We start from the raw sequence: 21796 nt of genomic DNA, 5'->3' as shown, positions 1-21796 counted from the left end.
CCAATAGATTGCAGGAGACTTGAAGAAATGTTATTACTATATCGTAAAGAAGCTGCTGTTAGAAACAATGGAGTCTCTAAGTGTGCAGTAGCAATAGTGGGTAAAAATGTCAAAGTAAGACATTTTGAAGTTGTAACATGTTCTAGAGAGTGTTAAAAGAACAAGCATGTTCTGAAATAGAAGATCCATTATGTTCTATGGACTTTCCAAGTTCTGGAATAAAGTGCACTTAGCAACCATGATGAAAGCTACTTTCAGAACAGAGCAGGTGCCTAGGGAAAGGGTCAGCGCAGATATAACATTTTAATAGCTTATCCTCTTTATAAGTAGTTACCAATATTGCAGAGCCAAATTATCTCCGATATAAAAATGTCAGTATCAAATATGTAAGTGCACAGATGCCTAGGATTTATCCAATCCTCCTTGGGACATAGATGCTGGCATTTAAACACACCTCTCCTTCTACAAAAGGATTATTGCCTTCCCTGGTCAAGAGAGAAGTCAATTGAAGATCTACTGCATAAACAAGTACAGTGGTACCTCTACTTACGAATAACTCTACTTACAAATGTTTCTACTTACGAACGGAGCTCCGTCCGCCATCTTGGATGTGGTTTAGATAGGATTTTTTCTACCTTACAAATTTTTAGATAGGGTTGCTTCGACTTACGAATTTTTTCTCCCAATGCATTCCTATGGGATTCGACTTACGAATGTGCGTTCGGAACGCATTAAATTCGTAAGTAGAGGTACCACTTCCAGGTATCTTAAACTGAAGGAGCTCAAGCTCTTAATTATGAAACTTTTTTGGGGGGGGGAATCATGGTCAGCTTTCCAGAGGCATCAGGAAGGGGGGTATTGGACTACATGGATCTTTGGATATTATCCAGCAAGACTTTTTGAATGGGGTACCTCTTGGGTGTGTGATTACAGTGGTGCCTCGACTTATGAATTTAATCCGTTCCGAAGGCACCTTCGTAGGTCGAAAAATTCGTAAGTCGAAAAGCGCCATTGGAAACGTGATTTCCCATAGGAATGCATTGGAAACGGACAAATTCGTAAGTCGAAGCAACCCCATCAAAAAATTCATAAGTTGAAAAAACCCTATCTAAAACCGCCGGGGTTTCTGTTCAGATGTCGAGAAATTCATAAGCGTGCGGCCATTTGTCCCATTTGTAAGTTGAAAAATTAGGTTGTCGAGTCGTTCGTAAGTCGAGGTACCACTGTATATGTAAGTATTATTGCCCACAATAAGCATTAATGTGCATCCCACTTTGAAGAAGGCACTAACAATGGCCATTAAACCACTCATACCTATAGGTATATAAACATTCTAAGCATAGAAACCCTAGCAAATGGCTTAGATGTAAGGCCCACTGGAGGAAAAATCATTCACAGAATAGCTCCTAAGTGTCTCTACTACACTAGAACCAGCTCCAGGTTTGATAGGCCCATGCCAACTTGCTGTCTAGGGGACCCCTGTCCTCACCATAAGGCTCACTGTCTTCTTCACCCTCTTGCGTTGGACAGTAGGGAATGGAGGTTGTTCCTTGTTTGCCACTTCTATCACCAATAGTTCACCTGAACAAACTGACAGCAACAACATCCACTGACCGCCAAGAAAGGAAAGGCGGTTGGTACCGCAGGCTATCAATGCTGCTCATTAGTGCACCAGAGCAAGTGAACACCAATGGTTTCTGGGAACGGCAACTGCTGATGTGAGCTCCTCTGCCCAGTAGAAGCAGCAACTGACAGTCATCACTGGTTCACAGTGGTGACAGCTGCCCTAGCATTCATCACTGCTCCCTATGTCATGGGTGAGCAAAGAGCCATCCGAGGTTCTTCTACTTCTCTGGGAAGCCCCTACCCAGGGCTAGATTTTTCTGGCAACGGCCATGGCCTCAGGAGAGCCCACTACCAACCACAACCTATCTGTAGAAGTAGAAGTATCCATCACAGCAGCATGATTGGGTCCTCCTGAAGGTATTAAAAGTTCTACTCCTCTTCCCCTCTAGATTAGATTAGGTACATGTAATGTCGTGAACACCAATGCTTTTTATAGCCTCTCTTCATCCCTCAGAGAAGCAGATAGGAACTTCTAGTGTCTGTCAACTCACACATGCAGCAAGCAAGCAGCACCGTTGGAAAGGAAGAGGACAGACAAGCAGTTCCTGTTTCTAGTCAACAGTGTCACTCACCCTACTGGGCAAGTGAGCTAGCAGCAATGACAGCACAGAGTGGTATGGTGTCTACAGTTGCTCACTCAACTGCCTTCTCCCCTTCACTAGAAGAGCAGTAGCTCAGTGGTGGAGCATCTGCTTTGCCTGCAGTAGGGACACCTGCCTGAACCCCTATAAAGTTGCTCCCGGCCAGGGCAAACAAGATTGAGCTGATGAACCAGTGACCTGACTCAATACAAGAGCTTTTTCTATATTCCTAGTAGCGACTGGTACTTCCTGCTTGCTCAAGTGGGCAACTGGCAGTAAGCAAAATTCTACCCCCTGCCCCGTGCCTAACCTTTGACCAGGGATGGGAGGGGAGATGCAAGTGAGTGAGCTTGCCTAGTGAAGGGGGGGCATGGGGCTTCCACCGGACAGCAAGTTGCTGAGGGCCCCTCTAAACCTGCAGCCCTCAGCAGCGCATGCCCACACACAGATAGAGATGACTCGAGCGGGAAGCCCTATTCCGCTGCGCACCTCAGAAAGAGCGCAGAGAGCGGGGGCTTGTTCTACAGGCGACGCCGAGATCGGTGGAGGGCCTTCCGTAGCTACTGCCCGCTAATGCCGGCTTATTTATTATTATTATTATTACTTAATAAATGTGTATGCCGCCCTTCATCGGTAGATCTCGGCGAGGTTCACAACATAAAAAATACAAGATAAAAAAACACAAAATACGCAACGCAAACCAAGAACAAACGCAAACCAATAACCCTCCCTCCCCTCAAGAGCAGCGGGGTGGGGATGGAGCTGTGTTTTGGAGCCCATCCTGAGGACCAGCAACTAAAAGACCAGAATGGCAGTAAGGACGAGGCGGAGCCCGGCCGCCTCAGAGCAACTGCCTTTCTCTGCGCTCCGCGCCCCGGCCGTCCTCGCCCAAGCCCCGCTTTCCATGCCCCTGCTGAGGCCACCCTCTCATGCAGGCGGCGGATACTCACCTAGGCCGCGACCGGCCAAGAGGTAAGGCAAACCTCGGGCAGCTCCTCAACTGGGTTTGAAATCACCGACGCAGGCCACACCTCCCAATATCCTCGTTCTCCATTGGCCGCCACTATGCCCGCCCTTGCCCCCAATCTGACACTCCATTGGGCGGTTTGAATCCGGCCCTGCGCCTGTGTCCCTACAGAGGGGGCTGCTCTCAGCGGCAACTCGCCTTCGCGGGCGCTGCCCCTTCGGCCGTTTGTTTCCCGAGCGACGCCGGCTCGCCTTGGAGCAGGTGCCGCCGCTGCCAGGCGAGAGGGAGGTGTCCAGAGTTTCGCGGAAGTTCTCGTGCTCAACCGCTTTCTGCTTGAAGAGTCCAGAGACGAAGTGGCGGAGGAGGAAGCCAAAGCCAAGGCGCTCTTCCGCTCTGTTTAGTTTCTAAAATGGGAGCTGGAGAAAAGCTTCGCAGCTACCTTATAATGTCCTTTTCATCACTGCTAGGCTTTTCATAGCTGCGTGACAGGCAGATGTTCGGGTGGTGTGTTTTCTGGCATGGAGATGGTGCAACAGAGAAAGCCCCCTGTGTTTTTGCCTGTTGTGCATTTGCTAAAGGGCACAAGAGTTTTGGGAGGAAGCTGAGTGGTGCTTGGTTGTTGTTGTTTTAGTAATGAGGGCAAAGGCGTTCTTGATTATTACTTAAATAGTTAAAGCTTACTCTCACATTTCACAGATAAAAATAGGGGCACTTTGTGTGCCAAGCTCCAGATAGGAGAGGAGTCTGTCCGAGCAGAGGGAATAACTAAGTAGACAGTGGTAAAACAAGCATAATCCAGAAGCTAATTCACTGCAACAAACAACCACTTTAAGAGACTAACAGGTACTGTTGGAAGTTTGGACAGAAGAGGGTTAAAAGGAATTGGAGACTGCCTTAATCATAGCACAGTTGCTAGTACGGTTCTTTGTCAATGTGCATCTGCATATTTGGATGTAATCACAAACACTACAAAATGGTAAGGAGCCTCCAGTAAAATGAAAGGAATTAAACTTGGGTAAAGCACCAGACCTTCGGAAACTTCACCACTCCGAGAACTACTACCGTATTACTATTAAATCGCTTGGAAATGGAAGATGCCATTCCACAACTGGAGTGTCAAATTAATCCAGGTTAACACAGAAAGTCAAAGAGAGGTTTAATGCAGGATTCGGAAAATAATCACAACTTTTTACTACACCATGGAAACAAAATGGAAGTGTGTTAATACATAAGATCTGTCATGATTTGAAGACATTTTAAATCAGGGCTGAAAAGTATTTTGAAATTTTAAGCAGTAATGGAATTTATTTTTAGGGAACTCTCCCCACCGCCTGCGCTGAAAGCACAAAGCCATATTTATAATCTGCATTAATTATTGTGAAAACAAAATACAACTTGTTTATTGTATTTTCCCCAAAATTAATTTAAGTCATAAGATAATGTTTCCTCTTTTTCTGAACCATTTAGACACAGTACTGAGATAAGTTGCATGACAAGTGTGTGAGTCTAGTTTGCAGGCTTACTCAGAAGTAAATCCCACTGGGTTCAATGGAGTTTACTGCCAAGTCTGCATAGAACTGCTGCTTTGGGTGCCCCCCCCCCTTAATTTTTGTTCACAGCAAGTTGGAGGCATCACTTACTAATCTCTCATTACCGGTAGTTCAGTCGCATGTGGCTCTGTTCAGCTGTCTTTCCTTCTCTGTTCAGTCCCCCTTTCCTTATCCCTTTATAGAACTACTGCGTCATGCGTGCATGAACACTCACATTCAAAATGCAACGTGTTCAGAGCAAGAGATTAAATGGGAAAGTATGGGAGAGAAGTGAACCTGGTGGAATCTACACACATATAAAAATCGTTTTGGGAAAAAAAATTAATGCGTTTTTAAAAAATACATTGAATTTTCCATAAGGCTCACCACCGCCATCTAGTGTCACATTGTATACTGCACTTAAAACGTTTTATTTGCAGCTGCATAGCTGAGTCCTGGGGACAGGAGAGTTTACACCTCGCACTCCACTGCTGCCCAATTATGCGTAGGCAGAAAAGAAGGCAGAAGGTATTGTTGCATCAATGCATAAACATAATTTTCGAGGCAATCACTCCCATTGGCGTTGCTTCTCTTTTGTTTACATCCATTATTGTAAAAGTAAGACGTCATCTTTATTAAGAGATCTTTTGGAAAAAGATATATAAAGTAGATTCTGAGTATGTGCTTCAACAAGAACCTTCTAGTTCTGTAAAAGATAAATCAACCACATAATATTGTCGGACTCCCCACCCCCATTAGACCCAGCCAGCATGGCTAATGGTCAGGGATGTTGGGAGGTGTAATTCAACATCACCTGGATGGTCAAAGGTGAGCAATTTCTGCTCTAAAATATCGTGAAATACTCTTATTGCACCCGCTCAGTTCTCGTCACTTTTGTCCAGTCTTTCAAGAGCACTCCTTTCTGCCGCCTTCTGCCGTGCTAGCGACGTCTAGTGACGGCGCAAGATGACCAATGGAAGCTTCACAGGTGACATTTTCCTAGATTCGAGCAGCCAATCAAGAGGCGAGCGGAGAAGTCCATTTTCTGCGTCTTTTAAGTAGAGCAGCTGGATTGACGCCGCCTCTTACGTCTCCGTCACAACAATGACGAATAATAAGATCAGGGCGGACGGGTTTTTTCGTCCTGACTGTTGACGTTGTCAAAGGTTCATGCTTTTCTTAATCTGGCTTCACCTTCCCTTCCTCCTCAGGGGTGGATTCCAAGGACCTTTTTAAAAAAGCCTGCAACTGTAGGCAACCACGTTGTTTCATTGGGGGAGATCCAAAAATAACAAGAGTCATAATGTATTAGGGCCAATAAAAGAGTGCAGAGCAGTGAGCAAGCTTCCCAGTTGATGTAAACTTCATAAGACTTTTCATCTTATTGGACTTTAGGCAAATGAAGGAGCGAGGAGAGGACATGATGAAAAAGTCTGCCAACAAGTTAAAATAGCATTAAAATGTTACATAGACTAAAACTGCAATCCTAACTTGCTTAAACATAGTTGAAACAAAAAATAAAAATAAAAATTCCTTCCAGTAGCACCTTAGAGACCAACTAAGTTTGTCATAGGTATGATAGATATGAGCTTTCGTGTGCAAAGTTCATACTGGTCTCTAAGGTGCTACTGGAAGGAATTTTTATTTTTATTTTTTGTTTCGACTACGTCAGACCAACACGGCTACCTACTTGTAACTTGCTTAAACATAATAGCACTTGCTTCAGATAATATGTGCATGGGATTGGGCTCCAATTAGGCTAGTTTTGCTTTGTGCAAAAAGCTTTCAGGTTGAAGTAAAGGCTACCAGTGCAGAGAATAGTAAGCACTAGCAGTTTTTCGGTTTGTATTTTCACTCTCACTTGTCTTTGGTGCAACCTAGTCATTTTTGCACCAAATGCAGCCTAACCTAAGGCAGCAGTCATATACACATTTACTTACAAACTCTACGTGACTTGTTTCTGCCCTACTCATGCATGCATAGTGGTGTGTGTATATATCCAGTGTTATCCGTTTCTCTCCTCTCCCCCATTTCTTTTTGCAGATCATCCAGCCTGCTGAAGGGTCTTGAGGATCTCAAAAGCTTGCACACTTTTTTCCCTAATGAAGGTGTCGTTCTTTATTGTCTGATCAGTTTTGAAAAACTAGAAAGCTTGCTAATTCCCACCACTTCTAAACCTAAAGCTATCCTGAAGCCTCTGGAGTGGAGGCAACATGCCTCTTCCTCTCCTGTCTCCTGGTCTTTTTCAGGAGTGCCCAAGAAAAGAGGTGTCCTGTGTCCTTCTCCTCCCACCCACTTCTGTTGCTTCTTTATATAATAAAGTGATAAAACACTGAATTCCAGCGAGTGATTAATGATGGACACCAATCCCTGATATGAGAGAAAATAAAGGAGACATTGTGGGACAGAGATAAATAAAGGATGCCCTGTGTATCCCACTGCTGAGATGCAAGTTTTGTCTCCTTGAACATTATCCCATATAACTCAGTGGATGTCATTAAGCAGCAAGCCACCTCCTATCGGATGCACTCACTCTGTTTTTACACATTTATCATTGCCTCTTAACCTTAGGGGGAGGTCTTCACTAGGTTTTACTCAGCATAGAAATTAATCAACATGACTAAGTTAGGTCCATTAAGTAAAACTTAGCTGTTTTCTGAATCCCTAGGTAGTAATCAACTAATGGTTGCCCATCATCAGCCTAGGGCAGGCAATTAAGATTAGCAACACCAAAAACAGTTTCTAAAAAGGATATCCTCTATCCCACGAATGTTTACATTCAGACTTAATTGATAAAGTTCAGCAAAATGGGTAATACAAATACTTTTTATATGAATAGTTGGAATTTTTACCGGAATCAGCTATTGATTATGACATGACTGGTGGGTTCAGGCACCTTGCTGGTAAGATTCCAGGCTATTTATATTTAAGTTAACAATGAGTATGACTTCCAGAACAGAAAAGATTGCTTGGCATTTGGTAAGACAATAAACACACTTCTATGAGTCTTCAAGCATGCAATTTCTTTTGGACTACTGTACTTTGAAGGATTCTAGGCTGTACTGAGTCTCCCAATGATACAAGGGTATTATTATTACAGTATATCCCTTTGTGGATCCTGCTTTGCATTTTTTAATCCATATCAGACTGGTATATACCAAAGCTAATGAAGCAATTCAGAGTGTGATACATGATCTGTTCCCCATTGTAGTTTTCTTAATTGAATATGCCATTTGTGTATGTTGCGTAGATGTTACAATTGTGTCACATTAAGACTGCAGTCCAATGCAGTTATTCCATTGGAACACAATAGGTCTTCTAAATTCTTCTTCTTTGCCGATCACTCGCAGCCGAGTAAGATTGTCTTTCATAAACACAGTTTTAACAAGGAGTCCGTAAGTGACCGTGGAGGCCAATTCTGGATCCACACATCCTTCCACAGTGGGGAATGGTGTAATGTTGGGAAATGTTGATCACTTCTCCTACCTAGGTCCACAAGGGCCGACATTGATGGCGAAATCCAGCATCGCCTGAGCTCTGCTAGTGCGGCTTTCTCCTGATTGAAGTGCAGTGTTGGAGGACTGGGACATTCGTAGGGAAACCAAAATGCTTGTTTACAAAGCTATTATACTACCAACCTTACTATATGCTTGTGAAACATGGACCACTTATAAACTTCTAAATTAACACGTACCTCATCAGGCAATCTTTACTCCTACTTCTGGCCTTGTAATGAAATTGTATCAGGTAGTTATGGGTGTCTCACCTGTACTGAACATTTTTGAGTGCAAGGCAGGCCTGGTATGGATGTGAATTGTTGTGTTTCCAATTCTAGAAAATGCTTTACAGACTCAACACCATTTGACTAGATTAACTTTCAACTCCACCTTATGGTAAGGTGATATATGAAGATGAACCGTCTTCATGATTCCTTGGTACCAATATTCAAATCTGTTTACTCCGAGTAAAGTGGTTTGGCAATTGCCCTTACTGTCTTGATAGGTGGCAGGCACAGCCTTGTCAACTATGGCAGAATTTCTAGGGCTGGATGAATAGAGCTGCTTTTTCCAGCCAGAATGTGTATGATATAGCAAGATACAAGAACAATGAGCCTTTTTAGACAAACTGGAATGGACCATTGCCAGTCCCACAGCTGAATCCTGCTGTTTGGAAAGAAGCATTTTGCTGTTTTCTCATTTCACATTCACTGACCAGCGCTGTAAAAGGTCTACCATAAGTGAATCGCCAGTGTTCTTACATAGAATTATATGTTGATAGTTCCACTTTGTTTGGAATAGCACATTCCCACTGGTTAAGGGTGGAGCGATTTAATCAAGCTTCATATTTTGAAATTAATGTATTTCCTAAACAAACATGGATTCTACTGGTTTTTAGAACAACTGAAACATATTGGTTTGTAATTAAATAGAATGTTTATATGACCTAGCAGCATAATTCAGAATCTTTGCTCATATACAATGGTACCTCGAGTTACAAATGCTTCAGGTTACAAACTCCGCTAACCTGGAAGAGTTACCTCGAGTTGAGAACTTTGTCCCAGGATGAGAATGGAAATTGTGCTGGTGGCGCAACGGCAACAAAAGGCCCCATTAGCGAAAGCACATCTCTAGCTAAGAACAGTTTCAGGTTAAGAACGGACCTCTGGAACAAATTAAGTTTGTAACTAGAGGTACCACTGTAATCCATATTCATGGACATGGAAGTAACCAAAGTTATTTCAATATGTATGTATAAGAAATATTCTTATCCACTCTACTAGGGAATGGGACCAACCAAGCAAGTATGAGGATATTTGCATTCTTTTCCTTTCTTTGCTAGGAGAAAGGAAGTTATTTCTAGTATCTGTAACTCATTGGATAATGATATGCAGATCCCTAAGCAGCATGGGAGAAGTCCACTATTGTTTCTATTTTAATATAGAGTCTTGCAAAGGGTACAGAGCTGGTATTTCAAGATTTATATGCAGGCTAATAAGAGTAAACCAAATCTTTTTTTAGTGATTATAATGTTTTAAGATGGCTGTGTGTTATAGAGTAAATTAAGAATACTCAGGTATGAGATATCCATTTCTCTCATCTGATACTCAGTAAGTAAACTTATTAACTACAATAATGAAAAGTCCAATAAAGTCCAACAATACCAAGTGTTCTTTTTGCAGCTACACAAAAGCTTAAGTCTTGAGGTTCTTGTGTGTAGGTGGAAATGTTAATAAAATAATGTTAATAAAAATGTCTTCCGCATCTGACCATGCAAAATAGGACATTTTTATGAAGGATACTGTGAATTTTTACACTGCAACTTGCCTTTTGTGAATACTGATTATATACTTCTTATAGGGCCAATGAAGGGATCTGCTGCATATAAACAATATATATATTGTGCCAGTGTATGTGATGTGTCTGTTAAATCATTTTTGCTATTTATCCCAAGGGTCTTACATGATGCATCACCATATTTTATGCTGCTTGGGGCACATATTTTTGCTATTTTTGAAATATATATGCTGCCATTATCTATTATCCTTGCTTTGAGGAAATATATAGATCTAAGGATGAATGTAGGCTGAGATGTCAAGTGCTGGAAGTAAGATTTTTAGGCTGGCCTTCAGAAGATGAAACTGCTCCCATTTGAACACAAAGCCTCTTTGGGTGTCACTGCACAGAAGATACATGGCTGATTTAATGATATACTGTACTGAACTTTGGGGGTGTAGTGAGGCAGATAAATCTGTGTATTAGAATATTAAACTTTGGTTCATCGTGGAGCATTCTGGGATGAGTCCAAACTCCAGCATCCTAGGAATGTATCAGGCCCCTTTAAGATGGATGTCTCTATGACAGTTCAATTGCTCCCTAACTGTGAAGGTGGCGCTGTGGGTTAAACCACAGAGCCTAGGGCTTGCTGATCAGGTCAGTGGTTCGAATCCCCGTGATGGGGTGAGCTCCCTTTGCTCGGTCCCAGCTCCTGCCAACCTAGCAGTTTGAAAGCACATCAAAGCGCAAGTAGATAAATAGGTACCGCTACAGTGGGAAGGTAAATGGCATTTCCGTGTGCTGCTCTGGTTCGCCAGAAGCGGCTTTGTCATGCTGGCCACATGACCTGGAAGCTGTACGCCACCTCCCTCGGCCAATAACGCGAGATGAGCGCCACAACCCCAGAGTCGGTCACGACTGGACCTAATGGTCAGGGGTCCCTTCACCTTTAAAGGCAGGAACCAACTCTTATCTAACACCAGATCTGTTACATGGGAGGCGTATTTGGGGTCAGGAGTCTACCAGCCTAGGGTGAATAAAGACCCTGCTGGGGCAAAGGTTGTTTTTGGAATGCAAAAGGGAGTATCTGCATACCCCAAACCAGTGAATGATATAACCATCCACTGCCTTGTTCTTTTGACAATACATGATGAATGCTTATCACCTCATCATTGCTTGATCTGCATATGAAACCCTAATTGGATTGGCTCATTTGTTCAGATCCCTCGTGGGTTGTCTTATTTAGGTTAAGGTGGGGGATTTGAAATGTAGTTTTGCTGAATGTCTTTGTTCTGGAATGAAAAGTCAAGCCATGTGCCCGGAGGGTCCTTGCCTGAGGGGAAGGAGGTCCGAGATTCTGTTTGTTTTCAAGTATCTCTAAGTAAGCATATACGTATTAGTCAGCAATAATAAACGACGTTATTATTTTAAGCGCTTGTAACTTTTCTTAAGAACTGTGTAACCATTTTTAGTAGTTATTCTCTCTTTGACTAAATCCTGGAAAGACAACTTTGTCTTCTTGCTTCTTGTTCTCCAGCTGCAAAGCTAAAACCCAGTGTCTGCCTGCTCGACCCCACCAGTTGAGTTTCTGCCTGCGCCATAGTGGCCCAGGACTGTGCAGCCTAGGCTGGTGGCAGCTTTTCTACCTCGTTGCCCTGCTTCTCTCCATTCTACCTTGAATTAGGAGGACTGGGAAAGGGGGGGCAAGGAAGGGGGGCTTTCCTCACCCCCCCTTTCACCACAAGGGGTACATTATTTTACATCTACACTTGAGAAACTGGGTGCAAGGCAGGACAGAAAATCCATGCCAAAAACATCATTGCCAAGGTCAAAGCTGACCCACCAGCAGATGGGGAAAAGCCATCTGGATCTGTTATTTGGCAAAGGATGTCAAGTTATGGATGCAGCTGCAGGTGTCATCAAATCCACAAAATTAGTCTGGGGCAGTTAGGTACTCGATGTTTAAAGTTTGAAGCTGCAAGTATTAGTTTTGTCCATTAACAGAATGGACCTCAAAATGGTCAAATAATTGCTTCTGGACTAAAAATGGCTTCTCTACATCAATACCAGCTGTGAAGTGTGTAACTACCGTAGGAACAAACTTGGACAGGTTAATAGAAATTAATTGTCTAAGTAGCTACAAACTTTGGTTAGTAATTATTTTTAAATTAGACTAGTGTTTAGATTTATTAAGGAAGCTAATAAGGTAATTAGTCATTATTCTGTAAGTTCTCATTTTATTTGTAAGAATCATTTCATGTTTTGAATTATTGTAAATCTGCTCATCTAGAAATGTAGTAAAGCACTGTAAACTTTCAATTTGGTTTTTGACTCATGATTCTGGGATCAATCAGTATATTGAGAAATAGGGACACACACTGAACTAAAAGGGAAGCACAGAAATGTAAGGGACAAGAAGCAGTAGTGTGTACATTCTAAGCAATTCATTTGTAAACATTTAAATTGCCAGCATGAGAAATGCAAAAACCCTCTAAGCTTCATGGGGTCGTAATAGGCTCTATGAAATGCCAAGCTAATACCAGAGGGAAGCAAGCAGCAGCCCTACTAATTTGAGCTTCAGACATTTCTGGCGTTAGTCCTTGGCAGTGCCATAACCTGCCATATGTAATATTTGTAACAGTTAATTCCCATTCCCCTGCTTTCACTCAAATCCTAAACCAGTTGTTTCTTCAAAGGTGAGGTGTGATGGGATCTGCTTGCTCTGGTCCCAACTCAGTCGCACGAGATGAGCCTTCATGTGGTCTGTTTGGGTAGCATTCATGATTCACAACTCACAAGTCCAGCAGAGCGATTAAGAAAAGCTAAATTTATATTAAATTATCATCAAACCTAAAATACTGAACATAGTAGTTAAATAACGGGGGGGGGGGAATCCAATCTCTCCAGTGAGTAACATTTAAAACCATTACACAGAAAGGTAGGGAAATTGCTGCCAACAGCACAAGACAGACACAGGCAGGATGTTCTTTTTACATAGTTAATCAGTGCTCACGAGATTGTCCCCACTTCTGGCTTTCCACATTCTGCAAAGTCCAAGAGCAATGAGACTTTGCTTCATCAGCATTTGCGGTGAAGAGTCCCATATAACCAGCAGCATTGGCCAAAGGCTGCTTGCACATCTCATCACTGCTTACTTCACAAGTAGGAGTAAAGCTGTAGGTACCATTCTTCCAATCTTCTGCGCCCATTATGAGGGCTGCTAGGGGTCAGATAGGTCAAGGGAAGGGGTTTGAAAAAGGAGGTCATTGTGTAGTCTGTAGACTGGAATGTGCAATAAAAAAAAAGTTGCAGAAAGACAAGTGGAGACATTAGTGGCAGTGGCACACTCTCTGTTGATTTACTGAACTTGTAAGAGGACAAGTATTTTTTCAATTATTTCCCAGCCCCCGTTTTTAATATTGTTTCTTCTAATTGCAACTGCCTATATTCAACACTTCGCCCTGGCCTCGTGGCCTTCATCAGTGCCAGATGGCTGGCTTCATCTTTCCTATAAACTCTTTTTTCAAATGCACATGGCCTTAATTTTGTCCATTGTTTCAGCAGCAGGGCTACCCTATCCTCACAGATCTTGCCGAGACTTGTCTTCCTCATCTTCAGCCTGAGGAAGCTTCAGTGGAGCCAACCCAAATAAATATACTTAAATTAAAATCTAACATATTCCCCAGGAGGTAGGGGGAAAGCCTAGTAACAACATTGCTCCAAGCCCCAGTTCTAACCAACATTTCATAGGGATGCACAACAGCAAGGGATCCCAAAGTGATCTAGTCCAGCCTCCTACATTGCCTCTATAACCGAAAAGGCACCAAGATACAACTAGCACAATGTCTCTCCAGTGCTCTCTTTTTCAAAAGGGCTATGCTTGACTTTGCCCTTGTTCATATTACCATTTCATGGCCCATGAAATTGATATAATTGATGTAAATGAGAGATCTCCTCAAGCCAAAGTCCCTTGTCATGCTACTGCATTTTCAAGAGAACATCAGCGGGCTAGGCAGGGTGCGTAACTGTTTGCCTTCCTGCAAGTGCTCTCCACATTCTTTTACAGGGTTTTTTTTTGGTCTCCCCTCACCAGACTTCCCCAAAATAAAGTGAGCCTAGTGTGGATGACTCCTGTAGATGAGCGGTTTTAATAACATAAATACAGCTAATTGGTTTAATTTGGACTTTAAGCTGCCGTTTTTACATTTCCGATCCTCAAGTTCTATCTTTTCGGATGGGTCAGAATCAGATGCCAATGGAAAATAATGGCTGAAAGAAGAGAATGCAGAGAATATGGTAAAACACCACGGTGGGGGTGGAAGTCACTTAGGGACTTATGAATGCAGGCACAAGAGCTGGTGTGGTTCAATACATGGATCTCTTTGAAAGTATGAGAGACTTAGGGTGGAATCCAATGCTGCACAAATGGACTTTTGCTCGCACAACAGAACTTCACATTCTTCTCTCATCTCCCACAGTCCCCACATCCCCCCCCCAAACTCTGGAGCAGATTTTGAGTGGATGCAAGGGCGAAGAGAGGAAAGTGAAGTCTTATTGCACAGAGAAAAGACTTTTCTGCTGATACAGAGACAGCAATGAATGCAACTCTTAGTTCACAAGGACAGCTAGGAGAGCAAAGCACAATAAATGCTGTAAAGCAAGCATGCAAATAAATGGAAAGAGAGTAATTAATAGCAGGTAAAACAGGAAAACAGTTCTGAGGTTGGACAGTCAGAACAAGAGAGTCTTTGATGGAAGAATATAAACATGTCCTAGAAAGACTTGCTCACAAGTACTGAAACTTTTAAGCACAGGTTGATTTTGCTGTGTGATTCTGCAAAAGTAGAGCTTTATGCATGTTTTCTTGAAATACAAAACTCTGCTCCCAAAATAATTTTAATTTATACCTTCCTCAAGATGAGAAAGCAAGAGGTTTTCCCGGCTACAAGTTGGGAAAGGTTGGGGTTAATTGTCAGGAATGCCGATCTTGCACCAAGACTGGCTTGCACGGTTCCTGCTGCAACCCAAAATTCCACTGTTTTGTTTTTACAATACTGAGTGTGTGCAAACATGCCCAATATGTGTGGGCGAAGGCAACAGAGGATTGCCAGCAAATGTAAAGAAACATGATGGAAATAGCAGAGGTGAGCAGGGATGGAGATGGTAAAGGAAATAGGCAGAAGCATGACATGTCTGCTGTGGACCACCTAGAAGGAAAAGTTGTCTGTGACAAAGATGCACTACTTATAACTGCTTCACATACTACGCAGCAACCAACACAATTGCCACTGTACAAATGCATCACCCACCCTAGCTTTCTTGTGCATGGACTCCTTCGATGAATGTGATTAAAAATGCACAATTGTCATATTCATGTATCATGGTTTTAGGTGTGCAATAAAATATTTAACTCAATAGGACACATAAGGGGGAGGGTTGCCTTGTTGGCGGGAATATAGACCTATTATAGACAGAAAGCCGCAAGGGGGCAGGTTGCTAGAGTTGCATCACTGGTTTTTTAAATGCTTGCTCCCTTCCTCCCTGCTTGGACTAGACGAGAGGAAGCAATCAGATCACGTAACTGTTTAGCCACAGGGAACCTGTGCTGCTCGTCCGAGTGTCACACTCACACAAGCACAGTCTGTGCATCATGCGTGAATCACAAGAGAGGCACTTGCAGGAGCAAGATGAGAGGATAGTGGTGCATATTCCCAGAGAATAAATAATGTGGTTATCAGCTCTGAATAAAACTTCCCTGCAATGTAAGTACTATCTTGCCAAATCATGTCTGGAACTGGTGGAGGAAGTCTTTGGTTGCACAAACCACCACCTGCAAAACATTTTGAAAAGGCCGTTTTTTAGCCTTGGTTCTCCCTTCATAGCATGGAAATCTTAGCCTAGTTGCATTGAGGAGGAAAGGAACTTTATACAGTCAAACAGTTCTGGTGCCCTGCCTTACTCCCTTGCCTGCCTTTGCCTAGCCACACACGTTCATCATCTCTCAAATTGCACACACCCACTTTTTGACACCACACTACTCAACCCACACAGCAGATCCTAGAAGAAGGTGCGAGCAGACCCACCCTCCCAGAACTTCCAAAGAGAACGCTGGCAAGAAAAGGCTTAGAAAATGTCCCCTACTGGGTTTGTCCAGCAGCATGTTGCAGCTGGAACTTGCACCTGACTGACCAATTATATTCCATTTCCAAAACAGACAAACAAATAAAACATATTGCCCACTTGTGTTCCACAGGCTAACATTGTTTTCAGTAGCACACATTTCCACAGGATGGGCCTGTGACTTGACTAACTAAGGAAGGTTATGATAAAATACCATTGCACCCGGCGCTTTCCTCGGAAGTCAAAGCTAATGGGAAGTGCAATAAAAACAGCGAGTCGTCCCTCCAGGGAACAGATGTGTTAAGTTCAATCTGAAAAAACCAGAAGTGTGTTTTAGGAAGGGAGTGGGCATTCTGCCACACCGAACTGTGGCAGGAGCGACCTCTGTTGCCAGCAACAGGCTCAAATGCTTTACCCTCTGAACCCCTGACACCCTAGGTTGGATTTCACAGGTGTTTTCCCACAGCTTAAAAAAAAGATGGTCATGGTAATTTAGTGTCGTTTGCTCTCCCCACACAAGCATCTGCAAAAGTGACCCACTGTTACATCACCTTTCTCACTTCAGGCACTTCTACCTTTCAAACCCTTTCATTTAAGACAGAAAGAGCGCAGTGCAAAATCTAGTTAGTGCCAGCAGACTCTGAAGAAAGGTAGTAGTATCAGGAGCAGGGAACTTCAGAAACTCTCATCCCTCCCTGGTGGCGTGGAGTCCATGGCTAGCTGGCGCACTAGACCGAATGAAAGCTGCTGGGAAAGCTGCTGCTGAATTCAACACCACAGCTTCTAGCAAAAGGGGACATATAAATAAACATCAATGAACAGTGGAGCCAAGAGAGTCTCTAGGTTGTCTCCCACCTGCCACAAAGGCAGTTTAAGCTCAGGCTCCTCTCAGAAAGAAAGTCTCTGGGCTCTGTGTGACACAGAGGCAAGTCTCTTTTGAGTTCCTCCTGGAATTGCGGGCAAGATCCTATCTCATCAGTGCGACAGGTGACAGAGGAGGGACAAGCATCTCATTGTGTGCTTTAGACATCACTCTCTGTTGAGGGTTTGCGCTGGTGCTTCCAGCCTGTGTCTGGAAGGGAGCCGCGGCGCTCAGGGGTCGCTGCCGCGTTGATGCTGCTGCATTCCGACTGCTCCTCCTGCAGCAGCTGCTCAGTTTCGGTGTCATCCAGCGAGCCGGAGCTGGCTTGGATAGAGACCGTGTCAGTCTTCATGCAGACGTGGTCACGGAGGATACACCCCCGAGAGCTCCGTATCTGTTTCAAGTCGTCCCACTCCGATTCATCGCTGGACAAGAGGCATATCCCTTCCACAATCTTGATCTTTTCCTTGCTGTAACTGTGATCAGGGCCGGCCTGTGGACAGAGACAATCACATGAGATGTGCGAGTGGAAGAGGAAAAAGCAGGAGGCAGAACACTGAAGTGCAGAAAACCCGCAAGAGACTGGTTCCTGCTATGTGAATAAAGTCACATTGTACACCTGGGAGGGGCTAAAGAGATGACCACTGCGACTTTCTGCTTGTTAGACAGGGCTGTCCACCCACCAAGCCCACACAGCCATGAAGCAGGAAGCGCTTACAGAAAAAATGACTCCAGGTGCTCCACATAACCAGGTGTAACCACACACTATGGTAATATTGGGCGCAGCAGGGGAGGGAAGGTCACTAGCCAAACCGAACAGAGGCAAGAAAAAACAGTTTCTGACCCCCCAAATATGGTGCTAAAGTAGATCTCAAAAGCTAGCAAAACCCACCCACTGGAGACAAAAATGTTATTGACACCTATCTTCCTACCACACAGGCGTTTTCTTTCATTGTGGAGGTCCCTGACCTATCTTAAGAAAGGGAGCAAAAATCCCAGGGTCATGGGATGGAACACCAGAAAAGAGAGCTACCTTTCACAGGTTTGCCACTCAAATGTCTGCGTGCATGAAATACTATCTAGATGCATCACGCGCTGCAATTCCTAGCAGACCAGCTGTTGCTGGCAATTCCATTACAAACTGTGCATCCCATCAACTCATGAAAATAAAAGATGATACAGGTAGTGAATAAACTAGGAGGACAAGTAATATCTCCCAAATCATGAGTAGTGAAAAGGAGCACTGGCAAAACCAAGCATTAAACCAGGAGACTGTCTTAAGATTCAGCTCCAGAATGGCCACTGCAGGTTAGATTATGAGAACGCAGGCATTGACTGTTAGAAGGGCGTCTCCCACTACACCAGGGATGATAGGAGTCTGAGCCCAACAGCATCTGGTGGGGGTGCACTAGATGCTTCTTAAAGTCACCCTCCTGTATCCTGAGCTTTGTTCTAAGCACACAAAAGTACAGGAAATGTAGTGGAAACAGTTGAAAAATGTTGTCTGTATTTGAATGGGACACAGAAGCCAACGCTGGTTAATTCAACACAAAAATGTGTCTGATGGGTATAAACACTGAAGTTAAGAAGCGTTGCACATACCAGTCCAATCAGTAATTATGTTAAAATAGCAAAGATTCAGAGAACACTCTCATAAAAACAGCAAGGTGCACACAAATTCGACATGGAGGAGAGGAAAGAGGCAAGGAAAATTAGCAATAACTGTGCTTCACCAATTCCGGGGGGGGGGGGAACCTCTTTACTGATCATACCGTGCATGTGTATGATGGTGGGGTACAAAGATTTTGTAAAGTTCTAAGCAGTTTAAATTACTTAACCAAGGCAAAAACACTTTTCTTTCTCAGCACACAAACACACAAGTATTTCAGGGGTGCGTGTGCCACACATGCACACACACACAAAGAGAGGGAGAGAAAGCCAGCCAAGAAGCAAGTAATGTAAGACACAGCGTTAGGCCACTCATCAGCACTACAGGAATAAGGCAGGCAGAGGCTGCACAAATGCAGAGCTGTGATACCTGATATGAGGCTGTGGGCAGGTCAAAAGAGGAATGGTGAAAGGCTATCAGGGGGGTGAGAAAGATGCTGAGGAGGAAAGACAGAGAGACTAAGTGCTTTGAGACACCACAGCCCATCACGTGCCCTTCCAAATACAACAATTTCCCATTAGTCTGCTCTCCCTCCTACTGGTGATCCATGCAGTGCACAGGCGCATCTGTCTAGCTATTCATGACTACTGAAGTACAGGGACCCCACTAGGCACTGGGGTGGGAACTGGGAGTGTGTCATCTTACATCGGCCTGAACCGGAGAAGGGGAAGAGAAGAGGTGCAGCAGCATCACCCCGAGCTCTGCTGAGAAGCCTGACTCTTCCCTCCATCAACTGTCACCTGCCATCAGGCTGCAGCAGAGGATGGAAGAGAAGGGATGCAGGGCCACTCCAACAGCTGGGAGGACAGCAACTTCTGGCACCTCCTCTCCATTAACTTTTCCACTCCAAATGGCCATTCGCAGAAACTGTGACTAAGAATTTGACTCATTTCCTCCTCTCTCCCGACCCATTTTTCTTTTTTCTTTTTGGCTAAATAGAGGAATTAAAACTCTGAATAAGTGAACTCTTCATTTCCTTTGGGCAACAGGTGCCCCAAGACAAAAGCATCAAATAAATAGTATTGCTGGTTAACCTGTATGAGTCATGTCAGTGGCCTTCTAATAATGTGAGAGGTGAAGGACAGGGTTCTTTAGGGTAGCTAGGACTGATGAGAATAAGACAAATTAGTTAGGCTCATTGCAATTTGATGTTTAAAACCACAGTGCCTTGACACAGATGACTCGTTCTAAAGGAATCTCTTACCTCCTTATAGCATAGCTGGTTATACATGGCTGGCTTGGGAACTGTTTCAATCTTTACCTCTTGGGTAGATGTCCGATAAGAAGGGTTACTGTAGGTAAGGTTGCCCAGGCTAGGATCTGTGAACTTGGACTTCTTGTGCCTGCAGGAACACAACTGTCAACAAAGAGCCTCAACAGCTAAAGCCCTACTCTGCACTACTACTCTAACTGAAAAATAACTATGGTCTTGCATTTTTTTCCTTTCTCAAACCATAAGTAAGTATTTTATATCAGATTGCAAACATCTCAGATAGCAAATCATGACTGCACTCATGGGAGGCAGCAAAAATCTATTTACTTGTGGGAAAATCAGGGGCAATTCCACTGATAAGTACCATGTTTCTCCAAAAATAAGCCATACCCCAAAAATATGCCATACCCCGAAAATAAGCCATAGTGATAGGCAGTTTAACCTTGTTTTTTAAATAAAAAAAATAAGACATCCCCTGAAAATAAGCCACCGTGGTTGTTGTTTTTTTTGAGGAAAAATAAATATAAGTCGGTGTCTTATTTTTGGAGAAACACGGTAAGAGAGATCACATTCATGCAAAATGTTCTACGGGCAAAAATAAAATTGAGTATTTGTTGCAGTTAAAACTGCTCTTCACTGCTCCCTGAAACTAATGCTGTCATTTTTTTCAGAGGCAAATGAAAGAGGAGGGGGAGCTGCCCGCAACATTATGCAAGAACTGTAATTTAGGAGCATTAGCACCTCAGCCTCCCTTGTTTATGGTTACAACTTTGCTTTTTACTCCAGTTACGTCTCCAGGAATGCCACCACCACACCTGTTGCAGACCAACATGCCTATTTCCTTTGGCATTGGTTCCAATGAGGAGTTTTTAACTACAGCAAGGAAGGCCTGGGCTTTGTCAGAAGTAGTCCAACCAAAAGATGAATTCAGAAGCACAGAGGGACTAGGGCAAGGAAATTACCTGTATATAATCACAGCACCAATTAGCAGCAGAATGATCAATATACTGAGGAGGCCTCCAATTATGTAACTGACGTGCAGTCCTCCTGAAAGAGGGCAACAGGTTAGATCGAGGATGACATTCCATGCTCCTGTCTGTAAATATGTGTGCATGTTGACAGTGCTGATGGGGCCCTAGTTTTTATACAGAACTACAAGAAAGTCAGAAAAGGCAACAAAAATATTGTCAGCCTTTTAATTTTAACCATGACAATTCTTCCATTCCAAATGTGTTTTCCTTTGGCCCATCTCTTTAGCTCTTGATGCGCGTGTTTTGTCAGCCCAGAGAACAGAATGATTTTGTACTAGTGTAAATGTTGTATACACCTTTGGGTAGCAAAATAAGCAACCTAAAATTCATTTGAGTTGCTTATAATTCCGATCTGCTTCAGCTAAACCATCTACACTGATTCCCAATAACTCTATTTCTTCTTTAATTTTAATTTCATTATGCTTCCCTAAAAATTGTTCCAATACCTTTTATCAGGAAGTAACTAATGAGCATTTTTTTGGCAGGGCTGATAAGCAAAGAACAAATTATACCGTGCAGTATTTGGACTCGTAATAAAAGTGGTTAGATTTCCTCCCCCCCCTCCCCTGTACACCAACATCTCCTTACTAGAAGTCAAATTTTGCTGAGTCGTTCTATCATTTCAGAAGGCTACAGTGGGTGTGTAGCTGGGCAAACGCACGACTACTATGCTGTGAGCCAAAATAAACCTGTATGCATTTAACCCACATTGCGGGCTTGATAACGCTATTGTTGTTTATCGGTCTTGTGTCTGGGCCTCCAACATGGGACATAGAAAGATCTGGTGCAGCCCGGGGCAATGAGGGATAATGTAAAAACTCACCAGTGGTTGCCGGCACAGCTTCGCTTGCTCGGCTGCACAAGCCTTGGCCAACCTTTTTGTCAGAGCAGCTACACAGGGGGAAAAGAAAAGTAGTGAAAGGTC

The 21796-nt window shown here is 43.4% G+C and overlaps 2 protein-coding genes across 4 annotated transcripts in view; both read right to left on the bottom strand.

The window, feature by feature from the left end:
* The window catches only part of CKAP5 (cytoskeleton associated protein 5), a 61793-nt gene extending 58559 nt beyond the window's left edge, over window positions 1-3234 (bottom strand). Inside the window, exon 1 of the mRNA XM_060274418.1 lies at window positions 3162-3234. The gene's annotated coding sequence lies outside the window, so the exon portion shown is untranslated. The remainder of the gene's footprint in view (window positions 1-3161) is intronic.
* An 8959-nt stretch (window positions 3235-12193) lies between these two features.
* LRP4 (LDL receptor related protein 4) overlaps window positions 12194-21796 on the bottom strand; it is a 101847-nt gene continuing 92244 nt past the window's right edge. For 2 of the 3 annotated variants that reach the window (XM_035115069.2, XM_035115078.2), the window contains exons 35-38: window positions 21695-21762; window positions 20803-20887; window positions 19832-19970; window positions 12194-17451 (exon numbers count right to left, since the gene is read on the bottom strand). In XM_035115069.2, coding sequence (XP_034970960.2) covers window positions 17119-17451; window positions 19832-19970; window positions 20803-20887; window positions 21695-21762 — 625 coding nt within the window. In that variant the 3' untranslated portion in view covers window positions 12194-17118. Of the gene's footprint in view, window positions 17452-18996; window positions 19064-19831; window positions 19971-20802; window positions 20888-21694; window positions 21763-21796 lie in introns of all 3 variants that reach the window. The other variant, XM_035115085.2, reaches the window with a different exon arrangement.

The sequence above is a fragment of the Zootoca vivipara genome, chromosome 1 (assembly GCF_963506605.1).
Source record: "Zootoca vivipara chromosome 1, rZooViv1.1, whole genome shotgun sequence".
Classification (NCBI taxonomy): Eukaryota; Metazoa; Chordata; class Lepidosauria; order Squamata; family Lacertidae; genus Zootoca; species Zootoca vivipara.
This window is presented reverse-complemented; position numbering and strand designations above follow the sequence as displayed.